We start from the raw sequence: 12,681 nt of genomic DNA, 5'->3' as shown, positions 1-12,681 counted from the left end.
CCGCCTGTGTCATTTTGCGGAAGCCTTTAAGTCTTCCTTTGCCGACGCTCCCTTTGATGGGTCCTCTTTGTTTGGACCCAAGGTAAAGGACACATTGACCTGCTGTGAGCAAGAAGATAAGACTTTGACTGCCGTAGGGGCACGGTTTTCCACTCCCTTTCGGCCTTACCCCAAGGCTAAAAGAGGAGGGAAAATGTGGTTCCGTAAATCACAGAAGTCTTATCCCTCGCAGCAGGACGATTCCCCTTCTAGAGGCAGAGGAGGGGGAAATTTTTCTGGAAGACGCCGTCCCAGAGGCGGCAGAGGCCCCCGCAACACTGGAGACCGCGAGTCCTTTCGTGGCTCTTCAGCCTTCCACAATCCCTGAAGGATTGCCCGACTGTGCAGCTCCGGAGCCAGTCGGGGGTCATTTTTCGAGGCACCTAAAAGCCTGGGAGGGTATCACTCAGGACCGATGGGTGCTTCGAATCATCGCCGGAGGTTACGCCATCCCTTTTCACACCCCTCCGCCCAGGAAAATCCCGGACCCGCCACCCAGTCCACGGGGAATCGCAGCCTTCGAAATCTCAAAGCTGCTTCAATAAGGCGTCATCCAACCGGTTCCTGCAGACCAGATCGGTTTAGGGACTTACTCAAGATTCATTTTGGTGCCAAAAAAGACCGGGGACTTGAGGCCCATTTTGGATCTCAGCAACCTAAATCGTTCAGTCAAGAAGTCCAAGTTCCGAATGGTCACCTTACAATCCATTCTCCCACTGCTGGAGAAAGGTGTTTGGATGTGCTCCATAGATCTCAATGACGCCTATTATCACATCCTGATAGATCAGGCGTCCAGGAGACATTTGCGCTTCAGCCTGGGAGACGGTCATTTTCAGTTCTGCGCACTGCCCTTTGGTCTCACCACAGCCCCCAGGGTGTTCACCAAATGTTTGGCGGTCGTGACTGCTCATCTGAGGAGTCTAGGATTCCAGGTGTTTCCGTATCTGGACAACTGGCTCCTGACTGCCACCTCCAGGCGTCTACTATTGCAGAACCTAGCAGCCACCATATCACTAGGCACTTCCCTTGGAATCACCTTCAATTGGCCAAAGTCTGTGTTGCTGCCATCTCAGCACATAAGGTTCATTGGAGTAGAGATAGACTCAAACCAAATGCGGGTCTATCTTCCTACAGAAAGGATACAGACTATACAGGCTCAAGTCCGAGCCTTGCTTCTCAAATCCAAAGCCCCAGCCAGGATGGTCCTGCAGCTATTAGGCTCCATGTCGGCCACTGTTCTCCTAGTCCCCTTAGCAAGATTGCATATGAGAATTCTCCAGTGGCTCCTATCGACCCAGTGGTCCTTTCAGGATCTCCCTCTCAGTCACCTCATACGGATCACGGAAACCTGCAAACGGGACCTCCGCTGGTGGCTGGTGTCCTCCAATCTGGATCAGGGACGACCCTTTGTTCCACCTCCTCCTACGGCCACATTGACGACGGACGCCTCCCAGACGGGGTGGGGGGGGCATTACCTGGGCAGGTCAGTCCAAGGCAATTGGCATTCCGACAAGAGTGTCCTTCACATCAACATTCTAGAAATGAGGGCGGTGCTTCTATCTCTACAAGCCCTCCACGATTACCTCCCTCAGGGTGTAATCGCCATTCAGTCCGACAACATGTAAGTAGTCTGGTATCTGAACAAACAGGGAGGGACCAGATCCTACCCCCTTTGCTGAGAGGCCATGAGAGTTTGGGAATGGGCAGTGGCGACCAGACGTTTTCTGGTAGCGAATCATATCCCTGGGAAATCCAACGTAATAGCCGACAGACTAAGCAGAACTATTCTCTCTCCTCACGAGTGGTCTCTGAACGATGCAGTGGCAACTCAGATCTTCAGCAGATGGGGAACTCCTTGTTGCGACCTTTTCGCAACCCAGCTGAACGAGAAGTGCAGAAAATTCTTCTCTCTCACTCCAGCTCTGGGGGAGATTCCCATGGACGCCCTAGCCCATCCTTGGCCCACCGGCTTGCTTTACGCCTTCCCTCCAGTTCCCCTCCTTCCCAGAGTGATCCAAAAGGCGACTCACTCAGGGAGCAAAATGATTCTAGTTGCCCCTTACTGGCCTCGTCAGGTATGGTTTCCCTATCTTCAGAAGTATGCTCTGGACAGTCCATGGTTCCTGGATCAGATTCCGGACCTATTAATTCATCAGTCGGGACAACTCCATCAGTCCCTTCACTCTTTGAAGTTAACAGCTTGGCTCCTCCTCTTCCGACTATAGTCAGAAATCATACTTTAGACCCAGAAGTCATATGTATCTTATCCTCGGCCCACAAGTCTGCCACTAGGAAATTGTATACTAGCAAATGGAAGAGATTTGCTATTTGGGCTCAACTCCGGGGTCTAGATCCCATCACTGTCCCGGTGTCAGAAGTCCTGAAATTTCTAACTTCCCTATTCATTCAAGGTTCTTCAGTCTCTACCATCAAGGTACAATTGGCAGCTATTTCCAATTTTCATGAATCTGTAAACCCACCTTTGATGAGCAACAGATTGTGTAAAACCTTCATAAAAGGTGCTGTGCTTTTACGACCTCCGATTTCTCATCCTGCTCCTCCGTGGGATCTCGATGTGGTATTACGTGCCTTAACCTCCTCCCCCTTCGAACCGGCAGCAACCTGTGATTTGAAATTTCTTTCTTGGAAAACTGCCTTTCTGGTCGCGATTACTTCAGCCAGAAGGGTTTCAGAGCTTCAAGCTCTATCTGTCAAACCACCGTACCTGGTTTTTCACAAAGATAGAGTATCCCTCAGGCCTAACCCATCCTTTGTCCCTAAAGTTTGTTCCAGTTTTTGCCTGCAACAGTCATTAGAACTGCCAGTTTTCTTCCCAAAGTACTCAAACAAAGCAGAATACATCTTCCACACATTGGATGTTCACAGACAATTGCGATTTTATTTAGATAGGACCCAACAAACACGGAAAACAGATCAATTGTTTGTGTCCTTTTCGGACAATAAATTGGGCAAAGCCGTCACAAAGGTCACTATTGCCAAGTGGATCAGGGACTGTATTAGTCAGGCTTATTCCTCTTCTAATAAAGAGCTTACAACCTCTGTCAAAGCTCACTCTACAAGAGCTATGGCTACTTCAATAGCATTCCATTCTAAGCTTGCCATTAGCGACATTTGTGCTGCGGCTACGTGGTCTTCTCCGCACACCTTCATTTCCCACTACAAATTGGATGTGGCATCTCGGGGGCGAGCTTCATTTGGTTCCACAGTTCTCAGGAGTGTTTTCCAGTGAGCCACCCAGGAATCAGGTGCTAGGACGCTGTCCCATCAGTACAGAATGTAGGCGAGATAGGATCACATAACATCTTTTAGTTATGTACTTACCATAACTTTAGATGTTTGGGATCCATCTCACCTACATTCCTAATAACCCACCCTCCTTCCCCCTGCCTTGGAGATCAGAAGAGACCGGACGGTCCTAGTACTATCGTTTCATCTTGAAACATCTGGCAATGTTATATAAACAGTTATGTGTGTGTGCATGAGTGCGGACAAACAAGATCTGGGGAAGTAGTGGTGGTGCATCCTGGGATATAGAATAGCTCAGCCAATAAGAGGCTTCGCTCTATAGCATAGCGTGCCGAGTCGGAGCCGAGGATCGGCTCCGAACCCATCAGTACAGAATGTAGGCAAGATGGATCCCAAACATCTAAAGTTTTATGGTAAGTACATAACTAAAAGTTATGGTTGCTGCAGTAAAGAAATGATTGTTCCTATATAGGAGTCCCAGTTTTTGATAAGTTTTCATTACATTTTGCTTTATATGGGGCCAAATGAAAGTTCGTCAGTGATAACTCCTCGAAGTTTGGTTTCCTGCAGTATTTCTATGACAGTGTTGTCAGATGCAAGAATATTGAAATGATCAGTAGTGACAGGGGAGGTGTTTTTGGGATGAAAGAGTACTAGTTTAGTTTTCTTAGGACTAAGAAAGAATTGGACATTTCCTAGCCAGGATTCAACAGCAGTAAAGGACTGTTGAGTTTTTGAAAGTAGTTCTTGTAGTGATTGAGCAGTACAGATATGGTGGAATTATCAGCATATTGATTGAGGTTTCCTGGGTAAGAGGCAGTGTAAAGGTTGTTTGTGAAAATGTTGGAGTAGGGGTCCCAAGATGGAGCCTGGGGGACTCTAGTAGGGTTATGCACAAAGGGCAAAAGTTCATTGGACCATTTTACTGCTTGTTTACAATCCTTGAGGTAGCTCTGAAACCATTTCACTGTGTTATCTGAGAAGCCTAAGTTAGACAGTGTGTTTAATAGTAAGGGGTGAGGCACTGTGTCAAAGGCCTTGGAGAGATCAAGAAAAACTGAGGCTGTATAGCATCCTGCATCTCTGGCCTTGATCACAATGTCTGTAAAGGATAATAGAGCTATAACTGTACTGTGGCTGGGTCTGAAGCCATGTTGGGTTTTGGTTAAAAGATTATTTTGCAATAGGTATTGCATTACCTGCTGATGGATACCTCTCTCGAGAATGTTACATATGGGTGACAAGATGGATATAGGATGGAAATTGGATGGTTCAAAAGAGTTGCCTCCTTTATGGATGGGGGTGATGTGAGATTGTTTCCATATGATAGGTACTTCTGATTCAGATAAAGACCTATTTATAAGGACACTGATTGGGTATTTTTTTTTGGGGGGGGGGGGGGTAGATTGGGTAATTTTAGATTTTTAGAAAGAACATTCTCTCACCAAGAACATACTGCTAAGTTTAATTTGTCAGCTCTATGGCTGTACTAAGCAACTCTACTATTTTGTGAAACTCTTTTATTCATTCATTGTTTGGATTGTATAGTTTCACTTGCCGAATGTGAAGTTATTCTCTGTATCATATTATCTTAGTTTATTTGATGTTGTGTACAGGGTTGGATTGAAACTGGTCCAGTTGGGTCAGTCTTCTCAAATGGAAAACCTATAGTGGGATTGAGGGGGGCCAGAATCCATCCCATGATTACTTTCCAGATTGGTGGTGCTGGGGTGAAAAATGTTTTTGTACAATCAACTTTTTTTTTTTGCAATTACAAGTTGCATTGCATTAATCCTGACTTTAAAAGGGGGCTTTCTGCTGGCTTTGAGTATAAAGGGTTGTACAAGTCTCCTGAATTGTATAGTGTGCATGTGTGAGATGAATATTTCCCACGCCATTTCAGAAGCACTGGACAGACAGTTGCCAAGCTGAAAAACATCCTTTGAGTCATTTATAAGCAGAGTACCGAGGGTTCTTGCATATGTTCAAAATTCAGTTAATGATATTCCAGTTACCAACACATTTTTACATCTTGGGAGATGGGGTTGGAGTTGTAATGTACTGGATAGGAGGATTACTGCAGGTGGAGACCAGATTAGGAGGCTGGAATGTAGCTCAGTGACGGCCATGAATTTCTAGTATGACAGTAAATGCCTGTTTAAACACTGATACAAATCAAAACACTGAAGAATTGCTGGTTCATTCTGGAGTGCTTAACCCAGAACAGGGTTCATAAACTTTTATTAAAAAAAATATGCAAGTATTTAATACTTTGACAGTATGTTGGGTGGAAACTTGTGGAGCCCAGGGTGCATACTGGAGAGGTAAGACTGAGTCAGGAACCACGTTGAGAAATAAGTCAGGTTGCAGTCTGGAGCAGTACTTTACTTGGGTCTTCCTGGTGCCAGATTACAAAAAGCTTGTTCTCTGTATAAGTGACTTACTTTGGAATAAGGCTTGTTTGTAAATTTGATGCATCTTACACCTGAATAAGTTCATGGAGAGCATGTCTTTTGGAATATGGGCAGGGTTGCACTAAAGTGACAAGACACCAACAATGTGTTTTTTTTTGGAATCAGACTCCCATCTGCATCTTTGCCTGACTTATCTGGTTTAATATTCCTCAAGGTGCCTTCTTTTGAGTGAGCTATGCCATCCTGCAGAGAACATTCATTGGTTTGCAGAAGTTATTCCAATATCCTTTTCTGGCATACCTATGAGAGTGCTAAGCATCAGTGAAAAAAATGTGACTGTAACTTGACTTTTATGTCTCCTCTTTACTTGGTGATCCTTCTCACTCAACCTTTAAGATGGAGTAGTATATATTTTAAATGTCATTCCTTGATTCTGTCTCTAAACTATTATACAACTACAAATAAGCATTAATGTAAGTAATTGAAGACACTATACGGTTTGAAAATATTAAATTAGGATCAGAAAATTGTGAACACATGGTTGACCCAAATTAAAGTTTTGGGGTAGACGGCAGACCTCCCCTACATCCTGTTCTGGAAAGTGTTCTGCCTACCATCACCTATTTCTTACTACAGTCATTTGCTATGTTGTCATTACATTGTTTAAAGGAGCAAATGACTGTTTTGCACCAGAAAAGTATTTGCCATTCTCATTTATTCATCAAAATTCGTTGAAAGCTATTTATGAAATACAGTGCTTCAAATTCTTAAACACATTTTTTTTCCTGTAGAAGACCCCACACCCTTTGATTCTTGATAATTAATGTTGCTCTATTGGGGTTTCTCCCCCTAGTGTATGCCTTGAAAAACAGAACGGTTAAAGAATGTTTTACTTTATGAAGGCGAAATGTAAAAGGGTTCATTGTTACATTTCATTATAACCATTTAATTATGTTCATCTTTGTGAATTTTGTACTTTTCTAATAGACATATATTTTCTATAGGCAAGACATAGTTTTGGGGTTGTGGAAATTGATGGAGTCATATATGTTCTTGGTGGAGAAACAAGCGATATAGAACTAACTTCCATGGAATCATGTGACATTTACCTTAAAACATGGACAAAGCAACCCTCTATGACAATGGTTAGAAAGGTAAGTTGCAAACATCTTTTAGTGTAATTTATAAGTATGTAGTGATTTTCTGTCAGATTTAAAGTGCTTTGATGCAACAGAAACTGTTTAATGATGAAGACTGTTAGACTCACCCATAGGACCATTTTTTGTGCATACTAATGTTAGTTTTTTTTTTATCAAGTGTGACTTTCTCCTGTTATCAACTAAGATCAGTCTATGGGTTTTAACTGATCTCTGGCTGCACATTCTCACTTAAATTGTCAGGGTTCCACATATTTTTTCAAGCATTTTTGAATTTTAGGTTTAAACCCCCCGCATTTTACATATAGCTGGTTTCAAGCACCACATGTACTTTAAAATGGTTCTTGCACTTCATCCTTTAGTCTGCTTTTCTTCAGCTTTGTGTACTTGCTAATAGATTTCTTTCCTTCATCTCTATTGATCTTTTGCCTTTGTAATGTGCAAATTATCCATCTCTTCATTCCTTCAAAATTTATAGTGAGATTTCAGTCTGCTTTTTTCATGTGACATTACATGGGTTTGCACCACCAAAGGGGCAATGGCTCATCATTTGGCACAAGTGAATGTAATGCTTTTTGTATAGACTGAAAGTTCGATTCGCTGCAGCATTCCCAACTGAGATCATGGCGTTCATGACCATATTTTCATGCTTACCTATATAAGTCCTGTAAATTCAAAAGTGCAAGGCCCAGAATGCAGAAACACACGATTTTACTGTACATGACTAGTCAGAACTTGTTCTGCTTGGATCTTTTCAGAGTCAGCGTTGCAGGTGCTTTCTGCTTGTTGAAAGTGTTGGCTCTCTTGCCATAAACCTTAAATAGCACCCACTTTGCAGTTGCTATATAGAAGAGGCAATTTGCAGCAATCATGGATCACAACAATTTCTTTATGTATGGGGTGTGAGACCTTTCTCCAGACAAAGCACTTCACTGATGCCTCATGTGAGTCATCCTCATCGAATCAGCCTGTAAGATATTTGACTGTTTCTCCAGATATAAGTAAGTATTATATCATTGAATATTTATGAACATTTCTCCAGATTGTATTAATTCTATCACTGGATATCTCGGTAAGGAAATAAGAAGCTTTCATCAAGCTTATAGCATAACAACTTGTATTTCAGTAGTCAGGTTTGATTAGGATTTGATTTGCAGCAGGTTCAAAACTGTCTAACTTTCCAAAAACCACCGCTGCCATTCAAAGTATTATCACCTTATATGACTCCATAATTTATAAATAACTTTATATAGAATTATTTTTATAAGCCCTATACTTCGTCTCTTGTTAGTGGCTTTTGCCAAAGTGTAGTAGTTGCATCTAACAGGTATGGCTACAATATACTTGGTTGTTGCTTTCTGAATTCAGCCTGTACCTCAATATTTTCCTTTAGTACAGTAGTGAAAAACATTTATTTAGTTATTAATTGATTGTAGGTTGGAAATGTCTTTTTGTGTGAGGGTTATTTGTTATTGAGGCCCATGAAGAAAAGCTGCAATATGTATTGCAGATTTAATAATATGGCAGAGAGGCCTAATGATACAGTGGTTAAGGTTGCAGACTCTCAGTGCTTGCTTTTCCTAGTGTCTTTCCTGACTGGGATTCTTTCTTTGACTAATTTGCATGTCCTTCTGATGTCCTTGTAAGTTTTCACTGGATACCTTGGTTTCTTTGCACATACCGAAAGAAATACTATTAGGTGAACTGGCTCTCTGAATTACCCATATATATATATTGGTGTTTGTCTGTGTGAATAAGTATTTGTGCTGTGAAGTGGTCTGTTATCCCGTTCCAGACTGGTCCTCTTCTTCATATCCACTGCTTTCTGCAATATTCGATTGTTCCTCAGAGAGCCTGTATATTTCAGTATAATATAGAATAGTATAAAGTGATACCATTAAGTAATTAAATACTTTTGAAAGAATTTTTGTTATGTTGGAAATGTCAGTTAAGTGAAGTTGCCTGCATTCTTCAGTGAGTATAAATAGTAGTAAAAGGTGAAATTTTTGTTATGCTGGAAATATCAGTAAGTAAAAGCATTTGTTGGTACACCAAATTTCTTACTTTGTGTCTTTAGAAGTAAAAAAAACTTTTACAGTCAAATTTAAAAATTTTTTTAGTTTATTTGCAGATATTCTTCATGTTTCACTGTTGCAGTAATCACATTTGGGTTATCCCTGCCAGCCCATATACCAGACACTTAGTATTTCTGCATCGGCTGCTGTTGCTTGAGGACTGACGTCAGCTCATCAGTAGTATTAAAGTAAGGCAGCCAACGCCATTACATCAGTCTTTCTTGCCATGGAGCCCAAAGCAGAAGCAGTTCGCACGAGTGCCAGTTGGCTGCTACCTGAGTTTTCGTCTCTGAACTGAAGTTGAAGTCTTCTAAAGCTAAGTACCCCATTGGGGATCCTTTTCTCTTGCACTAACTGATGTCAGAAAAAGTTAATTGTCTTACCTGTGGAAAGCAAATATCACACCGACACTTCCACTCTTACTGCGTCACTTGTTTAGGCCCAGACCACAACATCCCCTGTTGTCACTTCTGGGCTTTGTTCAACGCCAGAACTATCCATAGTTGGGCCGTTATTATATCCAGATATTTTTGTTTACAGTCCTCGAATTCCACTATGGTTTTGGTAAGCCATCCAACAGCAGATCTTCCAAAAAAACATAAATGTAAAGATAAAGACAGAGACAAGACTGCACAGGTCCAAACCTACTGATGACACTTCTGTTAAGCTAGTCGTCAGTCCTCCGTTACTCAGTGAGGCTCTTTCGCAGCCCCTGATGCCCACTTCAGTTGATTTGCAGGCCACTACCGAGACCCTTTCAGAGTCCGGTATGCCACAAAACTCTTCTTCGACTATGGATTCTGCGGTCGTCTCTACCTTGGATGGGTCTGGAGCCACTGAGCAGGCACCAGCTTCCGAGGAAGTCCTTTGCACTACCGAATTTCGACACAAACCAACGTCTTCTTTTGCAACTACCGTTCTTTCAAAATTGATCGAGTTTCTTAGGCCCATGGTTCGAACCACACCCGAGAAACCGACAACCCACTCTCAGGCGCCTGCTACCTTGCCTCAGTTTCAAATGCTTAAAATGCCGGAAGACCTTAACATGCTGATCAGGGGAAGCCAAGCTACCCCTCAAAAAGGAAGAGAGATCTGTCCCCTGTAGTTTTGTCTGAACAAGAGTCAGATGAGTCTGATGCATCTGACTATGAAGACATGCAACCCCTCTCCTCTTATGAAGATTCTGATGCAGAGGACTCAATTCCTTCATCCTCTCCCTCGGAGGATTTTTCCTTTGGGGAAACCCTGCATAGTTTAAGGGAGCATTTGCAATGTGAGAGTCAGGACTACCTTCAGTCTAAAAGGAGACTCGGGGAATTCCCAGATCTTCCGCAACACAGACCCTTGGCCATCCCCCCCAGTCCTGGATGTTGTGGATGATGTTTTCTTTTAATCCAGCTTGACTCCTGATGCCCTACCTCCTGCTCCCAGAAAACCAAATAGGTACTATAGAGTCCCTGACTCACACAAATATCTTTTTAAAAATCCAACAGCTGACCCTGAGGTCATTTCTCAAGGGCCAAAAGGGATTAAAGCAACCTATGCTAAGAATCCCACGCCCTCAGACAGGGATTCCCAAGCATTGGACAGATGGGGTCAAAAAATATACACCTCAGCTACTCTTGTATCAGGGCACTAAATTGTCAGTTCCATATGCTGAAATTTCAGCAACATAACTTATTTGGCACTAAGGCAGAAGAGGTCTTAAAAAAAGATGGAAGAAAAAGCAAAATCTATGCAAACAGTTTAGGATTCCTTACAGGTCCAGCCCCCTAAGTTCAGCAGGCATTGTCCCTCCAAGCACTGGTCCTTTCCTGCTTCGAGTAAACTAGCCCAGCCTAGGCCCCATGGAAACAGACCCCCCCCCCCCCAGACAGCAGCCCCAGGGAATGCAGAGATCTAAGCAGTGGACTACCACTACTTCAAAACCTGGGAGTTCTAAGCCATCCACTTATGGTAAGAACTCACAATGACTCACCTTCTCCACCCCCCCCCCCCCACCTTCACTTACCCCTAGGAGGAAAAACTCTCCTTTCACTCAAGCACCTGGGCCACCATTACCAAGGACCAATGGGTTCTGAACATTGTGTCTCAGGGATACAAATTTTCCTTCCACACCCTTCAAACCCCAAAAGGGTTCCCAGATCTACCACCAAATCAGTGGGCAGAGGCGCAAAAGCAAATCCTTTCCCTGCTCTCTATGAGAGCAGTAGAAGCATTCCTGCAGAACAGATAGGCCAAGGCTTCTATTCCAGACTTTTTCTGGTGCCCAGAAAAGAGGGCACCTGGCACTTCATCCTTGATCTATCCATTCTAAACACCTTCCTGGTGATCCCAAAATTCAAAATGCTCACCCTCCAGCAGCTGCTACCCATGCTCTCCAAGGACGCTTGGCTAGCCACCCTCGATCTAAAAGAGGCCTACCTCCACATTCCTATCGGGGAATCATGCAGAAAATATCTCCACTTCAGGGCAGGATCTCAACACTTTCAGTTCTCTGCACTTCCCTTTGGCTTATCTACTGCTCGCAGAGTTTTCACAAAATGTCTGGCTCTGGCCATTGCTTTTTGCAGACAAAGAAATATTCAAATTTACCCATACTTAGATGACTGCTTTATTCAGGCAGACAGCCAGGAAAAGCTGCTCAAGCACCTGGCCATTGTAAAGACTCTACTAACCTCTGTAGGGTACACAATCAACGAAAAGAAATCCAAACAGGTGCCCACCCAAAGGATAATCTTCCTGGCGACAAGTCTGGACACAGCATCCCAGATGGCATACCTTACACCAGAGAAACACATTTTCCTGACAGCCTACTTCTCCCATCTAGCCACCAGGCCCCAGCTATCTGCAAGGAAAATCCTGTAAGCTCTGGGGTTCATGGCATCTTGCATACTACTTATTCCATATGCCAGACTGCATATGAGGAAACTTAAGTGGTACCTAAAAAGCCTTTGGTGTCAACACTCTCAAGACCTGGAGACTCTTATACCTATAATTCCTTGCCTCAGAAAGGAATTTCTTTGCTGGGCAACAGCATGCTCCCACAACAAGGGCCTGCCCCCCCCCCCCCCCGCTACCTAGACCCTCACCACAGACGCATCAAACTACACTTGGGGTTTACACCTGGATGGCAGGTGCACATAGGGCCAATGGAGCCCACAGCAAATCCCTCTGCACATCAGTCAAAAAGAGATGATAGCTGTCCAGCACACCTTCATAGCCTTCCAAACCCCTTCTCTCTCCAGGAGTTCTCTTGATCAAAACAAACACCACCACTGTGGTGTAGTACATCAACAAGCAGGGGAAGGACTCACTCCTACCCTCTATGCAGGTTGGCCATGACCCGTTGGCTCACAGCATCTTCCATGCAACTACACCAATTAGCACAATTCCTACCAGGCTCCCTCAACTGTCTAGCAGACCAATTAAACAGAAACCTTCTGGACCCACACGAGTGGCAACTCAACAGAAGTTTCTTCACCCTAATAACTGAGAAATGGGGAACCCCGAAGGCTGACCTCTTTGCCTCCAACACCAACCATCAGCTCAGCAAATTCTGCACCAGGGAGCATCACTGCATGGCTTGGAAAGTGGATGCCTTTCTGACCCTACCTCTCATCCCCAGAGTACTGCTCAAAATAAGGGAGGAAAAAACAAGGACCATTCTTATAGCTCCAGACTGGCCCCGACAACACTGGTACCCCTTGCTGTGCAGTCTGTCCCCAC

At 43.7% G+C, this 12,681-nt stretch overlaps 1 protein-coding gene across 2 annotated transcripts in view; it reads left to right on the top strand.

Annotated features, from left to right (window-relative positions):
* GAN (gigaxonin) overlaps window positions 1-12,681 on the top strand; it is a 1,111,762-nt gene that overhangs the window by 592,892 nt on the left and 506,189 nt on the right. For both annotated transcript variants that reach the window (XM_044081792.1, XM_044081791.1), the window contains exon 7: window positions 6,725-6,874. In XM_044081792.1, the coding sequence (XP_043937727.1) occupies window positions 6,725-6,874 (150 nt within the window). The remainder of the gene's footprint in view (window positions 1-6,724; window positions 6,875-12,681) is intronic.

This window comes from Protopterus annectens, chromosome 8.part1 (assembly GCF_019279795.1).
Source record: "Protopterus annectens isolate FY-2018-M chromosome 8.part1, PAN1.0, whole genome shotgun sequence".
In the NCBI taxonomy this organism is placed as follows: domain Eukaryota; kingdom Metazoa; phylum Chordata; order Ceratodontiformes; family Protopteridae; genus Protopterus; species Protopterus annectens.
This window is presented reverse-complemented; position numbering and strand designations above follow the sequence as displayed.